Source organism: Vipera ursinii (assembly GCF_947247035.1).
Source record: "Vipera ursinii genome assembly, chromosome: 1".
Taxonomy (NCBI): domain Eukaryota; kingdom Metazoa; phylum Chordata; class Lepidosauria; order Squamata; family Viperidae; genus Vipera; species Vipera ursinii.
The window spans coordinates 341,878,480-341,899,126 of NC_139512.1; the positions used below are offsets into that span (position 1 = coordinate 341,878,480).

The 20,647-nt window shown below is 39.8% G+C and overlaps 1 protein-coding gene across 1 annotated transcript in view; it reads left to right on the forward strand.

Annotated features, from left to right (window-relative positions):
* COL26A1 (collagen type XXVI alpha 1 chain) overlaps positions 1-20,647 on the forward strand; it is a gene marked incomplete at both ends in the record, with an annotated part of 188,679 nt that overhangs the window by 137,884 nt on the left and 30,148 nt on the right. Inside the window, 2 exons of the mRNA XM_083357935.1 lie at positions 9,643-9,704; positions 14,906-15,059. Of these exons, the coding sequence (XP_083214061.1) occupies positions 9,643-9,704; positions 14,906-15,059 (216 nt within the window). The remainder of the gene's footprint in view (positions 1-9,642; positions 9,705-14,905; positions 15,060-20,647) is intronic.

Sequence of the window (20,647 nt, forward strand, 5' to 3'; positions counted from 1 at the left end):
ACTTCATGATGCCATGAAATGATAACAAAAACTAGAATATGTATATATATAGTAGCTCCCCCACCCACCGGTCACTCATCCAACTCTGAAAAGCTTTCCAGATTTGCATTATGCAGTGAAGTAGTAATATTGGGGGAAAGCATTTTTGACTCAATATTTTAAATCAGTTTGTTGCCTCTTTAGGTTAGACCATAATAGAGCCAATCAATGCACAATGATTATATTTCTATTTTGATTATATTCTAAGCTGCCTAGCATTGCTTAGAATAGCGAAATGGGTGGTAGATAAATTTAAGCTTCCAATTTAGAGTTTTCTTAAACAAACGTCTAGTTTAGCTGTAATAAGGATATCCTCCTTTAAAGGACTGCTTGCCAGAAAGTCACAGAATAGGTTCAATATGCAAATTTCTTAATATAAAAATGTAAAGAAACTATGATATTGAGCTTGGTTTGGCTGACTCCCCACCGTTTTCATGGCAGTGGTTTGCCTTTAGCGACTACCAGAAAGTTTTATTGACTACTTCGTCCTCCACTTACGACTACAATTGGAGCCAGAATTTCTGTTGATAAACAAGGTGGGTTGTCGTGAGTTGTGCAAATATTGCAACTTGTTTTGCCACAGCTGTTAAGCAAATCACTGCAGATGTTAAGTAAATCACATGGTTGTTAAGCAAATCTGGCCTCCCCCATTGACTTTGCTTTTCCGAGGCCATTTGGGAAGGTCACAAATAGTTGTCACATGGCCCTATGGAGAATCTCTATAGACAGGGCCCTAGGGTGCTTCAACTATCATAAACGCATGCCAAGCACCTGGATTTTGCATATGTCATTATGGAGATGCTAAAACGATCGTAAGTGGGAGGACTGGTCATTTTTAAACTGCCGTTGTAATTCTGAATGGTTGCTAAATGTATGGTTATAAGTCAAGGACTATCTGTACAGTGTGCCTCAGTGGCCTACAAGCATATTTTTGCATGAAACAATATGATTCTGTAATCTGTCTCTTTGTATCATGCATTCTATCTTTCCTAAATTAACAAGTACTGAGTTGAAAAATGTCTTAGGCTGAAAGCATTTTGCTGCATGTCATTGTCATGTTGTGTTGTTGTTGTTGTTCTGTCCCTGCTCAGAACTGAAAATAGATTTCAGTATCCCAGCAGGAGCTGATCAGAGAGCCTAGTTAGCTTCCACGGAAGTAAAAGGTTGTTTAGGAAGTTTGTACCTCAGTGAACATCTGTAGATTTGTTCTAGGGGAAAGCCTTGGGAGTCATAGAAACAGCACATCTGCTAAGCAGATGAGCTACCCAAAACCACAGAGGGATTTTGTAAAGGAAGCAATGGCACATCTGGGGATAAAAGGGCTCAGTCCTAGATGTCTATCTTTTGCCACCCTGGCAAAAACCAGCAGGCTCAGCAGAAACCTAATGCCGGCTGCAGCACAAACCTGAGTAATTTGCTCCAGAGTAGAACCTCTAAGAAGGACAGGACTTGTTGTTTTAGCAAACCGGAGGTGCAAAGCCAGGTCTCTGGAGATGAATTTGGGGGCTGCTGAAGAGATTTATCTCCCTCTCTCTCAAAGTAGTATGCTTTTAACTGCTTTCCTGTAAGTTGGGGGCGTGGGGGGGATACTTGTAGAAATGGCAAAGGTTGTCATCATTGGAAATGGATGCCTGGGCAGAACAGAATCGGAAGTTGCAGGTCCTATAATTACTGGATGAACTCCCTCGGTTCCTGGTGTCTAAGGCTCGCTATTAAGGCATCAGAAGATGGCAAAGGGAAAAGGGAACTTTCTCCAAGACTCCGCTGGGAAGTTTTCCATTCTAAAAGATGGTCCACACAAGGACAAAACAGTTGAAAAGAGAAGGCCAGATTGCTGTCTGGGGAAACCTTATTTGAATAGATGCCAACATTTTAAAAAGAACTCCCAAGTAGAAAACCAGCAGAGTAGGCAAAGGGTGGATTAAATCTTTTCTTGAATTGCTTGTTTTTCTACTGGTGAGAGGCCATGCTTTTATATCATTCAGTCAGGGAGCTCATTAGATAGGCTTCAAATGAGGTAGTAATGGTTAATGCAGGTTGTTTGCTTTATTCTTTCTTCCTGCCTGGAAATGAATAGACAGAAAAGGCACTGGGAGCTTAGCATCCCATCTGATTATTGACAGAGTTGGAAGGGTCCTTAAGGGGAGGTCTTCTAGTCCAACCCCCTGCCCAAGCAGGAGACCTTAACCATTCTGAATAACTGGCTGTCCAGTCTCTTCTTAAAAACATCTACTGTTGGAGTACTCCCAACTTCGGAAGGCAAGCTGTTCTACTAATAATTTTCACTGTCAGGAAATTGCTCCTTAGTTCTAGATAGGATCGCCCTTTGATAATTGTCCTGGCCTCAGGTGCTTTTGAAAAGAGTTTGTGACAGCCTCTCAAATATTGGAAAACTGCTATCATGTCACTCCTAGTCTTTATTAAACTAGACATAACCAGTTCCTGCAACTGTTCATCACATCTTTAATCATATGTTGATCATATTTTTATTATTGAACAACCCCCCCCCCGCCCCAGCTTCTAATCAGCTTTAAGTCAGGATTTAACAATCCTAAATTATTAGTCACCATCTGTAATGTTCTGAACTTGAGAAATCACTGTCTTCTATTGGTGTAAACCTGCAAATAATGAAACAATTAGATTAAAATGAGCCTGATATTTTTCTCTGGAGAAACACATTGCCTGAGAAACCATCTTTGGGCAACTTAAAATATCATAAGAAGTTTATCACATGGATTTCGTTGAAGGACTGGGTTTCTGCATGGGTGGAAAGAAGCATTTGATGGAAACATTAAATTATCCCTCAAGCTGGATCTACAAATTCTGAGCTGGAAAATAGACCACTACTAGATGGAAGCAAAGAAGCCCATAGTCTTTCTCTTTTCAATCACCATTACCACCATCTCTTGTAAAGAGATTAATGTTTGGTCTAGTGGTTAAGGCACCAGGCTAGAAACTAGGAGATGGTGAGTTCTAGTCCTACCTTAGGCATGAAAGCCAGCTGGAGGACCTTGGGCCAGTTCCTCTCTCTCAGCCTAATTCACTTCATAGGAATGCTGTTATGGTGAAAATAAGAGGAGGAAGGAGTATTGCCTTGAGTTATTTATTAAAATTTTTAATAATTTTAAATTTTAATTTTTAATTTTTAATTAATTTTTAATTTTTAAATTAATTTTTGCGGCTAGACTTAATTTAATTTTATTTTAATTTTATATTGGATTGTTTTTAAATTTTGCCTTGTAAACCGCCCTGAGTCCTTTGGGAATAGGGCGGTATATAAACCGAATAAATAAATAAAATACTAAAGGCAGGATTTAAAAAAAAAAAATCTAAAAAAGAAGTTCTTAGAGAAACTAAAATTTTCCAGGGCTACTATAGGATTATGTTCCTTACAATAGTAAGTTCCCCCGTACATGCGTGCTAGTCGTTTCCAACTCTAGGGGCCGGTGCTCATCTCCGTTTCAAAGCCAAAGAGCCAGCGCTTGTCCGAGGACATCTCTGTGATCATGTGGCCGGCATGACTAGCCGCCAAAGGTGCACGGAACGCTGTTGCCTTCCCACCGTAGTGGTCCCTATTTTTCTACTTGCATTTTTATGTGCTTTCGAACTGCTAGGTTGGCAGAAGCTGGGACGAGTAACAGGCGCTCACTCTGCTATGCAGCAGTCAGGATTTGACCCGCCAAACTGCCGACCTTCTGATCAACAAGCTCAGCATCCTAACCCACTGAGCCACCGCGTCCCTTAGGATAGTAGAAAGACTTAACAATGGTTTTGATTTGATTTGATTTTTCCTGAAATATATATATATTTTTAAGTGCCAGGGAATGATGGCAGCCTTGCAGCAGTAAAAGATAGGGTTGTGTCATTGATTCTTTAGTAGTGCACTGCAAATAAATATGGCTGATTGGGTAGTGATTGATTTAAACAGTCATGAGGTTTAAATATATTTAATCCACTTTATACAGATCTATCTCTGGTCTGATTTATTTTTAAATTTATTTTTAATTAAATTAATTGAGACACTGACTTTTCTGTGATTTATCAGTTATATCCAGCATTTCCCTTTTTTGGGAACAGTCTCGAGATAGGATTAGAAAGTTATTTTATGTATAGTTGCAGTCAGTTCTCCTTCTCCCCACTTTCTTTTCTGTATGATACATTGAAGGATCATTTTCACAATATTTATCCAAATCTATAAAAAAACCTAGGAGCTGTACTCTAACATTAACCCTTAATGTTAATTAAGGGTTACACATTAACATTGTGTAAGGGTTAAACCTTAACCCTTAATAGGTTAATATTAACTATACTTAAGATAGGAGTATTTGATTATTTCTGTTTTTCAACCTTACTGAAAATTATAAATCTAGAAAGTGGATTAATTCAGGAACTGGATTGAGTGCACAATGTGAACAGACTCAACATTTAATAGAGGGGTGGGACAGCTGGACCCTTCAGGTGGAGAGGCCAGCCCGCTGTGCTTTAGATATTTGCCATCTGTTTTCTTTCAAGCATTTTCTGGCCATTTCCTGAATTCAGCGGTATGTCGGTATGGGCTTGCCCCTATTAAAACATTCATTTGTATCAAATGGAACTGCAATATTTTTTTGTAAAACATTTTATAAGCTTGTCATGTGCAAAAGAAAAAAAATGAATAACCTACCTTCTTAAAAGTAGGTTATTTTCTTGAAAACCTCCAGCAATGAAGCATCCACAAGGCCAGGGGGCAAACTGTTCCATTGCTTAGTAATTCTTACCGTCAAATAAGTGAGCCATTTTGCAGTCGGCATTTACCTATTGGGCTCTTGTGAGTTAACACCAAACACATTAGGAGCATTTTTTTCCGTAGTCAAATTGATTCAAATTCATCCATCCATCCATCCATCCATCCATCCATCCATCCATCCATCCATCTTCCAACAAGTAGGTCTGGTGGTTGATGTGTCCTTTCCACTGTAAGCTATTTTACTATTGTTAAAATAACATTCTAATGAGTCAAGATTAGTCTGTCCCTCACCTTTCCTTTTCCTTTTTTCCTCCTTTTCCTAGATGTTGCTTTGTCAGTACTGCCACCTAGTGCCTTATTTTAGTTTATAAATTTTAAATTTTATTTTACATATTGGTTGTTAGTTGTTGTTAGCTGCGAAGTCGTGTCTGACCCATCGTGACCACATGGACAACGTTCCTCCAGGCCTTCCTGTCCTCTACCATCTTCTGGAGTCCATTTAAGCTCACGCCTACTGCTTCAGTGACTCCATCCAGCCACCTCATTCTCTGTCGTCCCTTTCTTCTCTTGCCCTCAATCTTTTCCAGCATTAGGCTCTTCTCCATTAGAGTGGTATCATCTGCATATCTTAAGTTGTTGATATTTCTCCCAGCAATCTTAATTCCAACTTTTGATTCTCTAGCCCTGCCTTTCTCATGATGTGCTCTGCATATAAGTTAAATAGGCAGGGTGACAGTATACAGCCTTGCCAAACTCCTTTCCCAATTTTGAACCAATCAGTGGTTCCGTATCCAGTTCTCACTGTTGCTTCTTGACCCACATATAGGTTTCTCAAGAGACAAATAAGATGGTCTGGTATGCCCATCTCTTTAAGTACTTGCCACAGTTTGTTGTGATCCACACAAACAAAGGCTTTAGCATAGTCAATGAAGCAGAAGTAGATGTTTTTCTGGAACTCCCTAGCTTTCTCCATGATCCAGCATATGTTGGCAATTTGATCTCTAGTTCCTCTGCCTCTTCGAAATCCTGCCTGTACTTCTGGTAGTTCTCGATCCACATACTGCTGGAGTCTAGCTTGTAGGATTTTTAGCATAACTTTACTAGAATGTGAAATGAGTGCAATGGTGCGATAGTTTGAACATTCTTTGGCACTGCCTTTCTTTGAAATTGGAATTTAAACTGATCTTTTCCAATCCTGTGGCCACTGTTGAGTTTTCCAAATTTGCTGGCAAATTGAGTGTAGCACTTTTACTGCATCGTCTTTTAAGATTTTGAATAGCTCAGCTGGAATACTGTCACCTCCACTAGCTTTGTTGTTGCTCAGTTTTTCTAATGAAACATTATGTATCAGGTTCAGCAACTTTTTTTCCAACAGCAAGCAGTCCAGACCATAACCAGAGCATTGTTCCTATGGCTCTTTATTGGTTTTCATGTTTGTAGCAACTGGTACAGAGAAGAGCAACAAAGATGATCAGGGGACTGGAGGCTAAAACCTATAAGGAATGGTTGCTGGCATTGGGTGTGTCTAGTTTAATGAAAAGAAGGACAAGGGTTGACATGATAGCAGTGTTCCATTATCTCAGGGGTTGCCACAAAGAAGAGCAAGCTATTCCCCAAAGCGCCTGAAGGCAGAACAAGAAGCAACAGATGGAAACTAATCAAGGAGAGAAGCAACCTAGAACTAAGAAATTTCCTGACTGTTAGAACAATTAATCAATGGAACAACCTGCCTCCAGAAGCGGTGAATGCTCCAACACTGGAAGTTTTTAAGAAAATATTAGACAGCCATTTGTCTGAAATGCTATAGGGTTTCCTGTCTGAGCAGGGGATTGGACTAGCTCCAAGGTCCCTTCCAACATCATCATCATCGTTGTTGTTGTTGTTATTATTATTATTATTTAGAAGAAAACTGTCTATGATTCTGAAAGGATTGTGCCTAGTAGGAAGGTTGGTGGCTTCCTACCAGCACTCTTGGAATCTAAATGGATCCACTGCAAATGCAAGATGACTCAGCTCATGCTTAAAAATGCTTGCAAAAGAGAGAAAAAGATAATGTATATACTATGGAGACTACCTCAGTAGAGATTTTTCAAGCTCTTTCTTTAATTTCTTCCAGTCTGAAAGGTTCAGGTCGCTCGGTAATTTCATATATACAGATTAAAGGAAGGCAGGAGTTGACTCCAATGGGATTTGATGGCCCCAGATAGTGAGATGTAAAAACATGAGAGCCAATCGGTGTAGCTGTTAAGGTGCTGCATTAGAAAGTGGGACATTGTGAGTTCTAACCCTCCCCTAGGCATGAGTGACTCTGGACCAATCACACTCTGTCAACCCAATCCACCTGACAAGATTGTTGTTATGAGAAAAATGGAGCATTAGGAGCCATGGTGGTGCAGTGGTTAGAATGCAGTATTGCATGCTAACTCTGCCCACTGCCAGGACTTCGATCTTGATTGGCTCAAGTTTGACTCAGCCTTCCATCCTTCCGAGGTTGGTAAAATAAGGACCCAAATTGTTGAAGGCAATATGCTGACATTTGTAAACTGCTCAGAGAGTGCTGTAAAGCGCTGTGACGTGGTATATACGTCTAAGTGCTATTGCTATTATATTTGCAGCCTTGAATTGTACAAAATAAAGGCAGGATATAAATCTAATAAATATATGTGTATTTCAGAGCAATTGTGTAAAAGTATTACAGGCCTTTAAAGTTCAGAAACACTGACATCAAAAACAGAACACAATGGATGTCATAGTAGATGAAGCTTTACATATAGATGTGGCACTACCAAGTGAAGAGTAGCTCTAAAGCAAGTGGAAAGGATTGTAAATATTGGTACCGGAATGGTTTTCTCCACAGTTTTTGGAATGTTAGCAGCTTTGACAGAATTGTCAAAACAGCCCAAAAATTATATTTATCCTCAAAACATTTAGCTTAAATAAAAAATACTGTTGTTTGGAATTGCTTCTCAAAGCACCCAAACACATAAACAAAGAAGAGAAGAGAGACACGCATCAGAGATGGAACGCATTACTTTGTTTCTCCTTAAGGAGGCATGGTTCCACAGTGGTTAGAATGCAGTATTGCAGGCTGACTCTGCCCACTGCCAGAAGTTTGATTCTGAACGGCTCAAGGTTGACTCAGCCTTCTATCCTTCCGAGACCAGTAAAATGAGGACCCAGATTGTTGGAGGCAAAATGCTGACTCTGTAAACCATTTAGAGAGGTCTGTAAAGCATAATGAAGCAGTATATATGGCATGGATCCGAATTACCTTAGGGAGAACCTGCTACCAGCATCAGTTTCCCATCGTCCTGTGCGTGCCCACAGGGAGGGCCTCCTTAGGGTTCCGCCGGTTAGAGATTGCTGGCGGGTGATTCCCAGGGGGAGGGTGTTCTCTGTGAGTGCGCCCGCCCTTTGGAACGAACTGCCGATGGAGCTTCGGACTGCACCCGACCTTCGCTCTTTTCACCAGGACTTAAAAACCTGGTTGTTCGAATTGTCTGGCCTGGACTGAGGGATTTTAAATTTTAAAGTATTTAATTAAATTATATTAAATTATATTAAATTAATTTTAAAATTTTAATTTTATTGTTGTTAGGAATTGTGGGCCTGTACTAATTTAATTCCATTTTATTCTTTTTTGTACCGTTTTAATTGCCCTGTGAACTGCCCTGAGTCCTTCGGGAATAGGGCGGTATATAAATTCAACTAATAAATAAATAAATAATAAATATATGACAAGCTTGTAAATGTTTTACAGAAACATATGCACTTCCTATAGCCGGTGCTAGTTAATGAGTTGGAAAGAGTTCCAGAAGTTGTGTTCTGAATGCTCTGTTACATTACTGACATCTCTCTTTGGAGCATCCAGTGACTGAGTTCCAGTTGATGCTGTTTTTCCTCCCTTTATTGCAGGTTGTCCTCGATTTAAGACTGTAATTGAGCCTGATAATTACAGTTGTAATTTGTGATGGTTGCAAAGTGGGTCATTGCATAATTGTTTTGTTATCTCTATGGTTTATTGCATTGTAAACTGCCCAGAATTGCCTCAAATTGCAAGATGGGAAGAACATAAATTTAAATAAATAAATAAATAAATAAATAAATAAATAAATAAATAAATAAATAAATAAATAAATAAGTACATTGCAGTCCTGTGAACACAAGACATTGTAAATGCCAAGCCCCCCAAATGCATTTGTGAGACCGTGGAGAGGGGATGGCCATCAAAACGTCAGAACCAGGTTGTAGGTTTTGAGGGGTTCGTCGTAACTTGACAATTGCTAAATCACTGGTTGAGGACTATCTGTAGTTCCCTCCAACAATCTTCGCAGAGGAGACAGAATATGTGTTCTGAACTCCCAAGTCTCCATGCAATTCTGTTGCTTTTCCCCATCCCTACTTTGGGCACAGTTAAGCAACCAAAGACTTCTGAACAACAGTTACTAGAATCCTTATTCATTGGCCTTTTTGTTTGGTGCTAATGGGAATTGTAGTCCAAATCATCTACCACTCTGTTGTCTAACCCTTGCTCTCCAGCAAACAAATTTGGTTAAAACATTTCTCATTGTTTTATCATTATTGTTTCCAGGCCAGACCACTCTTTAAATGTTGTAAGGATCATCCATCTGCTTCTTTTTTGAAACTAATCATTTATTTATTTGCATCCAACATAGGAATGTGTACTGTTTTTGAAATGTTATTGTGTTAATAAATCATTACAATTACCCCCTAGGGATTTTTTGAAAAAAAATTGAAAAGCTAAGCCAGAGAGTACATTGCAGTAATTAAAATAAAATTAAAACATGATCAATGTGAGTTGTTCATTTATTTCAACCATATGTTGTAACAAACCCAATGTTTTTTCTTTCTTCTAGAATGTATGAATTGCACAAAGCTCATAGATATGACTGAAAGGCTGAATATCTTGGAAGCCAAAGTAAGTACATTTTTCAAGAAACCATTTGGGTGGTTGAGAATGCTCCCTACCTTTGGCCTTCATCTACCTGACTTCAATGATCTCAGCTGTCGCAAAATATCTTATCCCACTTTTCTGGAGCATCTCCCAGACTCTAATTTAAAACAGCAATCTCCAATCTTCCGGCTTTGAGGACTGGTGGTGGTGGTGGGGGGGAGGCAGAGGGAATGGTTATGCACAAGTGGCAGGTGCGCACACATGCGCACAGCTCCATTTGCATGAGTGGTGAGCCACACGCCTGCTGCTCACACATATGGAGCTTTGCAAATGCGTGAGTGTGCGCACTCACCCACCACTTCCATAGCCTTGTTTCAAATGGACTGTGGCCCATGGATTGGGGATCCTTCATTTAAAAGACTTCAACCATTCTCCTTTAATTTATGAATAGAAAAATGTTCATAATCATAGAATTGGACAAGATCTCAGAAGATACACACCAGTTCAGTCTGCTGCTTAGTGCAGGATCTGAGAAAACTTTTTAAACAAATGACTATCCAGTGTCTATCTGAAGATGACCATCAAGGGGGAAGAACAGGCCACTTTATCATTGGAGGTGTGAATTGAATGGCATTGATTCTTCAGCACCTCTAGGCCTACAGATCTCAAGTAGGCAGTAGGGTATAGATAGCATTAAGGTTTGATTCTCTGTCTCTTTTTTTAATCTGTCAGGATCCTAATTTGTGGCGATTTTCTTCTGTGGCCATTTTCTTCCAAAATACAGATGCACACAGAACATGTGCTCTTTGATTTGGTAAAATATAGCTAGCTAGGTGCTAGCATTATCTATTCCCATAATTTACTTCCTGTTATAGTTATATCCTGCTTCACTAATAATTGCTCAGGTCAGATTTCTTCTCTTAGGAATGTCCACACATATTTGTAGAATGTTTTAATTTCCAACATTCATGAGTCAATCTCTTATCGTCAAGAAATTTCCTCATAACATCTCATCTGACTCTATTACCATGAAGTTTCAATCCATCAGCAGTGGTCTTGTATGATGCCAGCTTTCTTTCTTTCCTCAAAATCATAACACTACATGTTATCAAGGTTACTATGGGCTGGGCGGAAGGAAGCCAAGATTTATTTGTATCACAAGCTAGGGACCTTTTTCACAGAGGGGGAGGTGAATGTATATTAGTCCTAGATTTTAGCGGAGGTGGGAAGATCACATCTTTAAGGAAACAAAGAGAATTTGAAAAGTCCAGAAGCAACATTTTCTTCACATCTGCCATTAACTAAAATTCACCCAAGTCAAAGAAATGAAAGACAGCCCTTATTTGTTTTTTTCCAGTTTCAAAATTTATATTAGTTTATCAAAACAGAAAATAACAAAGAAAAATAAAAATAGTGGTAAAGTTGATAAGAAATTCCTGAAATCACAATCCCAAGTTTGTGGGCATCTTGTTAAGGTATGCCTGGGAGGCATCTGGGTTCATACAGTCCATTTCCATGAACTTGTCCAAAACTAATTTGTTCTCAGAAATCAAGCTTCTTTGTTCCCCCCCCCCCATCATTATAGTATCCAGATACTGTTGGGTTGACTTTCCCCACCCAAAAATGGAAGGATTTTTTTTTATCCTATGTTGACTAATGCATCTCTTCCCTTCCCCATGCACGCTCTTGTCCTTAAATTGCTAAGACCCCAAGATTTCCCTATCTACTATATTTCCTTTGCTTCTTCGTGGCACAGTAAGTAGTGTTAATGGTTTGGCTTTCCTTGCTGCACCACATTTCCCATTAAACCTAGCTGTTAGAACCAGTGGCTAACTGCCTGAGGATGGGTTGATTGAGAATTTTCTTTTGTATGAGATTTCCTTGACCAATTCAGTTGAGCTGATCCCACCACATAACTTAGGTACCATCCCAAGTGAGAAGTCACCAAAAGAGATAAAGCTGTTGCTGCTTTAGGTCAGGAGATTTGGTCTTTTGAAGTTCAACTTCAGGGAAGTAGAACTTAGGAAGAATATGTTATGTGCATAGATTTTTAAGATTTTCATTTTTTTTCATTAAACCAGACATATCCAATTCCTGCAACCATTCTTTGTGTGGTTTAGCCTCTAGCCCCTAATCATCTTTGTTATTCTTCTCTTCTTTTTGGTTATTGTGGATCTTCGTTTCCAAGCCCACCAGCACTTGTCCAACCATGAAGCCTTGCATGTACATGGCTGCATGTAGTGTATACACTATATGTTATTTAAAACTATACTTAGGTATTAGATTTCACAATGCGTAATCTGTCCAGGATTATCTATATTTGTCAGGTTCTCTGGAGCCCAGTTTTTTTATTATTTATCTGCCATAAGCTTTTAGCAAAATCCATGATGGATTATGAATAGTCTGTTAGAAATTTAAGGTTTGGATCACTCTTTGAAAACTTGCAGTTATCTGATCTGATATCATGCATCCCAGTGAAAGGCATAGGCTGTGGTGTCCTGGATATGAGGACATGAGATTACACAAATGCTAGTTACGATTGATTCCATATGTGATTGCCAAACGACCATATGCTTTTTGCATGATCATTCTTTTTTTGTAATATAATTCTCTCCCTTTGCCAGGCTCTAGATTATAACGTTCCCCCCATATCATTAAAAGGCTTGTGCTTATTTATTTCAAGCAAAATAGAGTGTTTTGTTCCACACATTTAATTTAAACACATTTTTCTTAATAACTGTTAACAGCTATGTGAGATGAAATGCAGTCTTGTCCACATCTACTCAGAAATAAGTCCCAGTGAATTAAAACATGCTTTCTTATAGATAAGAATGCAGACTTAATTTAATAAGGGATCTGGAGGCTAAATCACATGATAAATGGTTGAGGGAGCTAGCTATGTCTAGCCCAGGGGTCAGCAACCTGAAACAGTGAAAGAGCCACTCGGAACCGATTCCCTCACAAAAGGAAAAACTGGGAGCCGCAAAAAATGTGTGCACATGCGCGTACATGCGTGCATGCGCAGAACAGGGTTTGACTGAAGAGTGGAGCCAAGGCGAGATATGCACCTACCCTGCATATTTGAATTGATTGGTTGAACTTTTTTAGTCCCACTTTTTTTTTTGGACTGCACATGGCAGAGGACTGGGAGCCGCAGGAGATGGCTGAAAGAGCCGCATGCGGCTCCGGAGCCGCGGGTTGCAGACCTGTGGTCTAGCCAATAGAAGAGAAGGATTAGGAGGGACATGATATCTATCTTCCAGTACTTGAGACCTGTCACAGAGAAGAGGGGATTGACTTATTCTCTAACCTAAGCCACTAGAGCAGGGCTTTTCAACCTTTTCACCCATTGTACCACTTTTAGGATATGGTAATATCCAAGTACCACCAGTCACCTAGCAAGGGGTCCAAAACCTGATGACCCCGCCCCCAAAATAGGGAAAAAAGTGATGAAGTACAGGTACTCCTTGACTTACAACAGTTCGCTTAGTGACTGTTGGAAGTTACAATGGCACTGAAAAAAGTGCCCCCCAAACCACAGCCAAGCAAGACATCTGCCTGCCTGCCCGGCCACGCTCTTTTTTCTAACAGTGAGAACAATTAATCAATGGAATAGCTTGTCTCCAGGAGTTGTGGGTGCTCAATCACTGTAGGTTTTCAAAAATAGACTGGACAAACCAATTGACTGGGATGGTAACATCTCCGGTCTTGAGCAGGGAGTTGGACGAGAAGACCTGTGTGGTCCCTTCCATCCCTATGATTCTATGCTCTGTGTTCTTGAAACTACCATGCAAGGTTAGTAAGTTATGTAGAAAACATTGGCAGCTGCTTAAGCTGTAGTAAATTCTAGGACTATATGGTCATTCTCAACGTTCTTACCACTTCCAATTCCTTCACCACTTACTCCTTGTTAATATTAAGTTCAGTATAGATGATTCTCTAGACCCTTCCTCCATTGCAGTTGTCTACAAGATATGTCAAGAAATTATTGGATCTCCCACTTACTGCAGAGTATGATTCCCAGTGATGTCAAGGAAGTTGAAATCCTCCATTTTCACTATAGTGTTTCCTGGATATCTTGATCATCCAGCCTGCAAAAATTTATGTATCTTTTGCTTGTTTGAATTGCCTGTAGTACATGCCCACAACGTCATTTTGTTTTGTTTTCTCAGTCTTAATATTTACCCAAGCACTTTCAACAGTGTCTTCCTCCCTGATGTGTTGTTGTTATTAAATTTATTTGCTGCCAAAGTCCCAGTGACTTATGAATTTCTGTATAGATGTGTCTTTATATCCAATGAGCTTCTCCTTTTGTCGGATCTGTTTCTTCTGAACAAATTACATCTTTCCTGCACAGTATTCCAATTATGATATCCATCCCAGCTAGTGTCTGTAATACTTTCAATGTCATATTTACTCTCCTGTACTAAGACTTTAGGTTTGCCTGTTTGCTCCCCATACGGGCATCTGAGCCCTTTAGTAATGCTCTTTTAAAAATTTCTTCGTTATATCTCCTAGTGAAGAGTTCCCCAACATTTACTGCTTTGTGGACTGGCGGGGGGAGTTTGCCTGCCTGGCTGGCAGGCGTGCATGTGTGCACAGCTCCATTTGCATGAATGGCATGCAAATGCTCCTGCCTCTCACTCAAATGGAGCGCATGTGCATATGCTCTCTGCTGCTCACCTCTACTTGCACAACTGAAGATATGCATGTACGTGCACATGCTTGCTGGCCATTTCCACAGCCCAGTTGCAACCCCTCATGGCCCACAGGTTGAGGACCCCTGTCCTGGTGTATGTAAGATACAGTATACTGAGTTTAGAGTTGTGTTTTAAGTGTGGCTCTAGGAAATAGAATCCCTTGCCCTCCAGATGACTTCAACAATATGTTTTCCAAAGATATTCTTCTTAGTTTTTGCAAGGTGCAGCCCATCTGCCCCAGAAGCTCTTCCTATAGGTACTAAAGACTGTAACCCAGGAATCCAAAGTTTTCTCGAGGACACCATACCTTGAGTCAATGGTTCAAAATCCTATTTCAGAGAAATTCCTATACTCTGCTGGGACAACATTAATCCAGCTGCTCTAGTACTCTAGGACTGATTCGGAGCTGTTCATGGTCCTGATTTTCATTCAAACACTATGTCCTACTCAAAAAGACTTGGTATGATTGCCTCCATGTCATTTTCATATATACAATTTGTTTTGACCATTATGTTTTCCATCCAGATCCATTTGCTTGAGGCTGCAGAACGAGCTTCACCTTCAGACAATGATCTTCCAATGACAAGAACTACAGCCACTTGGTATGATGATGTGGTGCCTGATGCTATTCCCCTAGCTAATCCAGGAACAGCCCTGAGGAAACCAATGGGACCTGTTGGTGAGCAGATTGCCTCATGTTCTCTTCCTGGGCATCTGATTTTTATAAAAATGGGAAATGCCATGTATTTCCTAATAGGCCAATTCTGTCTTTTTTCCCGCACTGAACTTGTGGTTCATTATTTCAATCAAATAACATTATGCCTGGGCTTAGGCCAAGAAATTTAATAATTAGTTATAGCATTATCATTTGCTATACAAGTGTCTTACTTATTTAAGTAAGTAAGTAATCAGCCTTTCTGGAAAAAGTATGTCTGGACATTTTCCAAGAAAAGGGGAAATCCTGTTGGATCTTCATAAAGAGAGAAGTCTTCGCCTATGCCAGGGGTCTCAAACTCGCAACATCATGTGATGTGTTGCAACGTATTGTGACTTTTTGTTCCATTGCCAGCAATGGGGTGGGCACAGTTTTGGCATGACGCATCTGGCCCCGAGGCCAGCAGTTTGACACCCCTGACCTATGCAGTCAGCTCTGCAAATAAGATGTTCCCAGTATTCACTAATCCAGAATGTCTAGAGACATGGGTTTCCACAATTACAGCCACTTTTATCAAAATGATGAAAGCAGTTCACGCTGCTCCTTTTGGACTTCTGCATAACATCATGAGCATGATATCATTATGATGTCATCATAAAAGATGTGATGCTGCTTTTATCAAAATGAACAGTGCTACTTGACCTCTTTTACTAGTTTCCCTTGGTTGAAATAGTAATGGATAGGTTGCAAGTATATGGCCATCACTTCCCTACTTCTCTCTCTCTCTCTCTCTCTCTCTCTCTCTCTCTCTCTCTCTCTCTCTCACACACACACACACACACAAATGAATATGCTTAGGAAATGAGTGATCAAAGACTGAGGAAGTCTTTTTTTCAAGCTTTCCTTCCACCAGTAATAATGATGTTAGGATGTTAGTGGTAATTTCTTATGATATATGTAATAGCACTTGCTCTCTCTTCCCATCCTCTGGTAGAAGAAGATTGCCTGAGTGACAGGGAAAGGCTGGAAAAGGGAAGAGAAGGTGTAAAATTAATTGAGTGAAAAATGGTCTTGGGGAGAAATGTTCCAGGGAAGGCAGTGCAGAAAGAAAAGAGTAGAAAAACAGGAGTTCTCTGGGGAAAAGGATTCAAGGATGATTAAGGTGGCTACATGTGGAAACAGGGCAAGAGAAATGGGATTTCAGGATGGAGGTAACTGTGAGGGTGGGGGGAGAGAGGTTACAGGGGGAAAATGAACGAGGAAGGAAAGTTTAATTTCCCCACTGCAAATTATATTACTTGTTCAAAGTATTGTAATTATTTGATCTGCAAATATTATTTTTAAGTGCAACCTTTTTTTAATTTAGCAAAGCATTAATTAATGGCATACGGGCATTCCTTTAGTTTTGTCATGCCTGAGATCACTGATTATTATTGTATATAACAAATATCCATTATATCCGTGGAGAAACAGACTGTGTGGGATTTATTGGCCTCACTTATTCTTCACAGAATAAATTTAGTTTGGAACAGGCATCAGCTAAGTCATGTCTTAACTTCTTAACAATAATCAGACCATCTACGCTTTTTCAATGTATTTGAAAGACACTGGGTTGAGAAATAGCTACATATAGTTGCTCAATGTACTTAACTAGTAATGGAATTTACTCATTTTATGAACCATAAACTGGCTGGGATCATACAATGTGCTTAGCTCTCTATCCACTAAACCAGGGGTAGGCAACCTTGGCTCTTTTATGACTCATGGACTTCAACTCCCAGAATTCCTGAGTCAGCGTAGCGAGTCATAAAAGAGCCATGGTTGCTTACCCCTGCACTAAACCAAACTCTTAAATAAAAAATCACCTTAGTTATTTGCCATGGTTGCCTTAGTTGCTATGTAAATGGAGCCACTAAGGTTTTGAGTAACTTGGTTAAGCATGTTTTGTATACATAGCTACTAGCAAGGTCTGATTTACTTTTTGTTCTGGGAATCACAGAATTTGAAGTGGCTTTAAGCCTCGTGTAATCCAGTCCTATCCAGTTCAGGAATCTATTTACTATAGTACCTCGATGGAGTCATTCAGGTTCAGTTTAAGCACTTCCAGCGAAGGAAGAAAAATTCCAAATGGTTGGTCTATTTTTGAATATCCCATATCTTTAGGAATGTTTTCTCAATATGCAACCAACATGTACTTTTTTTGTAATTTAAACCTATTATGTCCTGTCTTCCAGAAGGACTCTTAAAATGTCTGTCTCATCTTCTACCTGTCAGCTTCTACCTGTCAATTTAAACTAAACATCCCTGTCCCTGGCAATCTAAAAATTATAGAGTTATCAGTGCATGTAACATAGATGTCAATGCTGCTAACATCAAATGTTATTGCTTGACAAGAGATGAAGAAGTAGCCATTTCATATGTTAAACTTGTGTATTGCTTTAAGAGATTTAGTTTAAGGTTTGGAGGGGGGATGAGTAGGATTGCACTTTCAAGGCCATCTCTAACTAAAGAAGATAAGGCCTTGGCGGTTTTAACGGAAGGGAAACTGATTCTTTAAATTAATTGGAGAATATGATTAATGACAAAATTAGAAAGGTGGAGAATTGTGTTTTAATATATTGTGCAAGGGGCGGAGGTTTCAGATTCCAGCTTCCTTCGAGCAAGGATTTGCTGGTGTATTAGGCTAATAAAGGACTTTTAAGGTAAGCAATGCCTCAGAGTCACTTGAAAAGCCCATACGTCGGAAACTTGACAATAGATATGTTTGTGGACAAGAATATCAACCTTGCTGTCAAGCAAAATCAAGCTTTTAATAGCGAGTGCCACACAAAGTGCACTAACCAAACAGGTGGTAAGAAAATAGGGGAACTCAGGCAGCACACAGGTTATGTAGAAAGTAAACACAGGGTCAGTCATAAAGGACTTAAATGTCTATACACCAATGCACAGAGTATGAACAGCAAGCAGGGTGAACTAGAAATTCAGGTAAATGAGGGCAGATATGATATTGTTGCCGTTACAGAAACATGGTGGGATGAACCCACAAATGGAACACATAGCTAGAGGGATTTAAATTATTTAAAAGAAACAAACCAAACAAAAGAGGAGATGGAGTTGCTCTCTATATAAGAAATAACTATATCTCTACACAAATAGAGCACAACAATGATAAAAACTGTCTTGAATGCATTTGGGTCAATATAAAAGGGGGAAAAATACATTGCCATAGATGTATACTATAGGCCACCCAACCAAACAGAGGAAATAGATGGCGTTTTTGCTAGTCAGCTAACTAAGGTATTTAGGAAGCACATCACAATAGTAATGGGGGACTTTAATTACCCTGACATCAACTGGGAGACAAACTCTGCACTAAGTGGAAGATCAAACAGATTCCTGGCAAACCAAGCAGACAACTTTGTCTCCCAAAAAGTAGAGAAGGGAACTAGGGAATTAGCCATATTGGATCTGATCCTCACTAACAGAGATGAAATGATAGAAGGTGTTGAAGCCACAGGAACCTCGGGGGGGAAGTGATCGTGCAATATTGGAATTCAACATTCTGGAAGCACAAGCAATAGAACACAGTCAAACTAGAGTCTTGGACTTTAAGAGAGCTAATTTCAATAAACTTAGAGAGAGCTTGGGAAGGATTCCATGGATGAGAATCCTCAAGGGGAAAACAACTCAAGAAAATTTTGAAAAGTGAGATAATAAAAGCCCCGTCTAGTACAATACCAACAAAGAAGAAAAATAACAGCTCTCAAAAGAAACCAACATGGCTTCATAAAGAACTCTCTGATAAATTGAAAGATAAAAAGGACAAGTATAAAAAGTGGAAAGAGGAAAACATAACTAAGGCAGAATATCAGCAAATAGCCCATGCCTGCAAAGACAAAGTGAGGAAAGCTAACGCTCAAAATGAACTAAGGCTTGCGACCAAAGTAAAAAATAACAAAAAAAGCTTCTTTCAACATGTAAAAAACAAGAAAAAAGTTAAGGAAATGATTGGTTCATTAGTGGGGGAAAATGGCAAGAAGGTGACAAGCAACAGGGAGAAAGCAGAAGTATTTAACTCATTTTTTGCATCTGTCTTTACACAAAGAGAAGAAACAGTCCAACCTATCAAAAACAGTACCATAAAAAACAGATTAGAAACACAAGTTAAGATAGGCAAGAAAATGGTAAGTGAGCACCTGTCCAGCCTGTGGTGGTTGTTAGCTGTGAAGTCGTGTCCGACCCATCGCGACCCCATGGACAACGTTCCTCCAGGCATTCCTGTCCTCTACCATCTTCTGGAGTCCATTTAAGCTCACGCCTACTGCTTCAGTGACTCCATCTAGCCACCTCATTCTCTGTCGTCTCCTTCTTCTCTTGCCCTCAATCTTTCCCAGCATTAGGCTCTTCTCCAGTGAGTCTTTCCTTCTCATTAGGTGACCAAACTATTTGAGTTTCAACTTCAGGATCTGGCCTTCTAAAGAGCAGTCAGGGTTGATCTCCTTTAGAACTCATCCAGCCTAGATGAGTTCAAATCACCAGGACCAGATGGATTACACCCCAAGGATCTCAAGGAATTGGCAGATGTGATCTCAGAACCACTGAACTATATTTTTCAAAGATCCTGGAGCACTGGGGAACTACCAGAGGACTGGAAAAGAGCCAATGTAGTTCCCATCTTCAAAAAAGGGAAAAAAATAGATCCAGCAAACTACAGACCTATCAGCCTGACCTCAATACCTGGCATGATTCTGGAAAAGATAATAAAACAATGAATCAGCGAACACCTAGAGGCAAATGAAGTCTTTACTAAAAGCCAAAATGGCTTTGTCGAAAACAGATCATGCCAGACAAATCTTATTGCATTCTGTGACCAAGTGACAAAATTAGTGGACCAAAGGAATGCTGTGGATATAATTTATTTGGACTTCAGTAAGGCATTTGATAAAGTAGATCACAACCTACTACTTGATAAGATAGAAAAATGTGGGTTAGACAGCATCACCACCAGATGGTTTTGTAGCTGGCTGACTGGCCGTACTCTGCATGTGGTCCTCAATGGAACTGCATCTACATGGAGGGAAGTGTATAGTGGGGTGCCCCAGGGCTCTGTTCTGGGCCCAGTGCTCTTCAACATCTTCATCAATGATTTGGATGAGGGGATAGATGGGGAACTCATCAAATTTGCAGATGACTCCAAGCTGGCAGGAATAGCCAACACTCCAGAAGATAGGCTTAAGATACAGGAGGATCTGGACTGACTTGAACACTGGGCACTATCTAACAAAATGAAAATCAATGGTGAAAAAAGTAAGGTTCTACGTTTAGGCAAGAAAAACCAAATGTACAGGTATAGTACAGGTGGTACCTTGCTCAATAGTAGTAACTGTGAGAGGGATCTTGGAGTCCTAGTGGACAATCACTTAAATATGAGCCAACAGTGTGCTGACGCTGCCAAAAAAGCCAACACAGTGCTAGGCTGCATTAACAGAGAGATAGAATCAAGATCATGTGAAATATTAATACCACTTTACAATGCCTTGGTAAGGCCACACTTGGAATACTGCATCCAGTTTTGGTCACCACGATGTAAGAAAGATGTTGAGGCTCTAGAA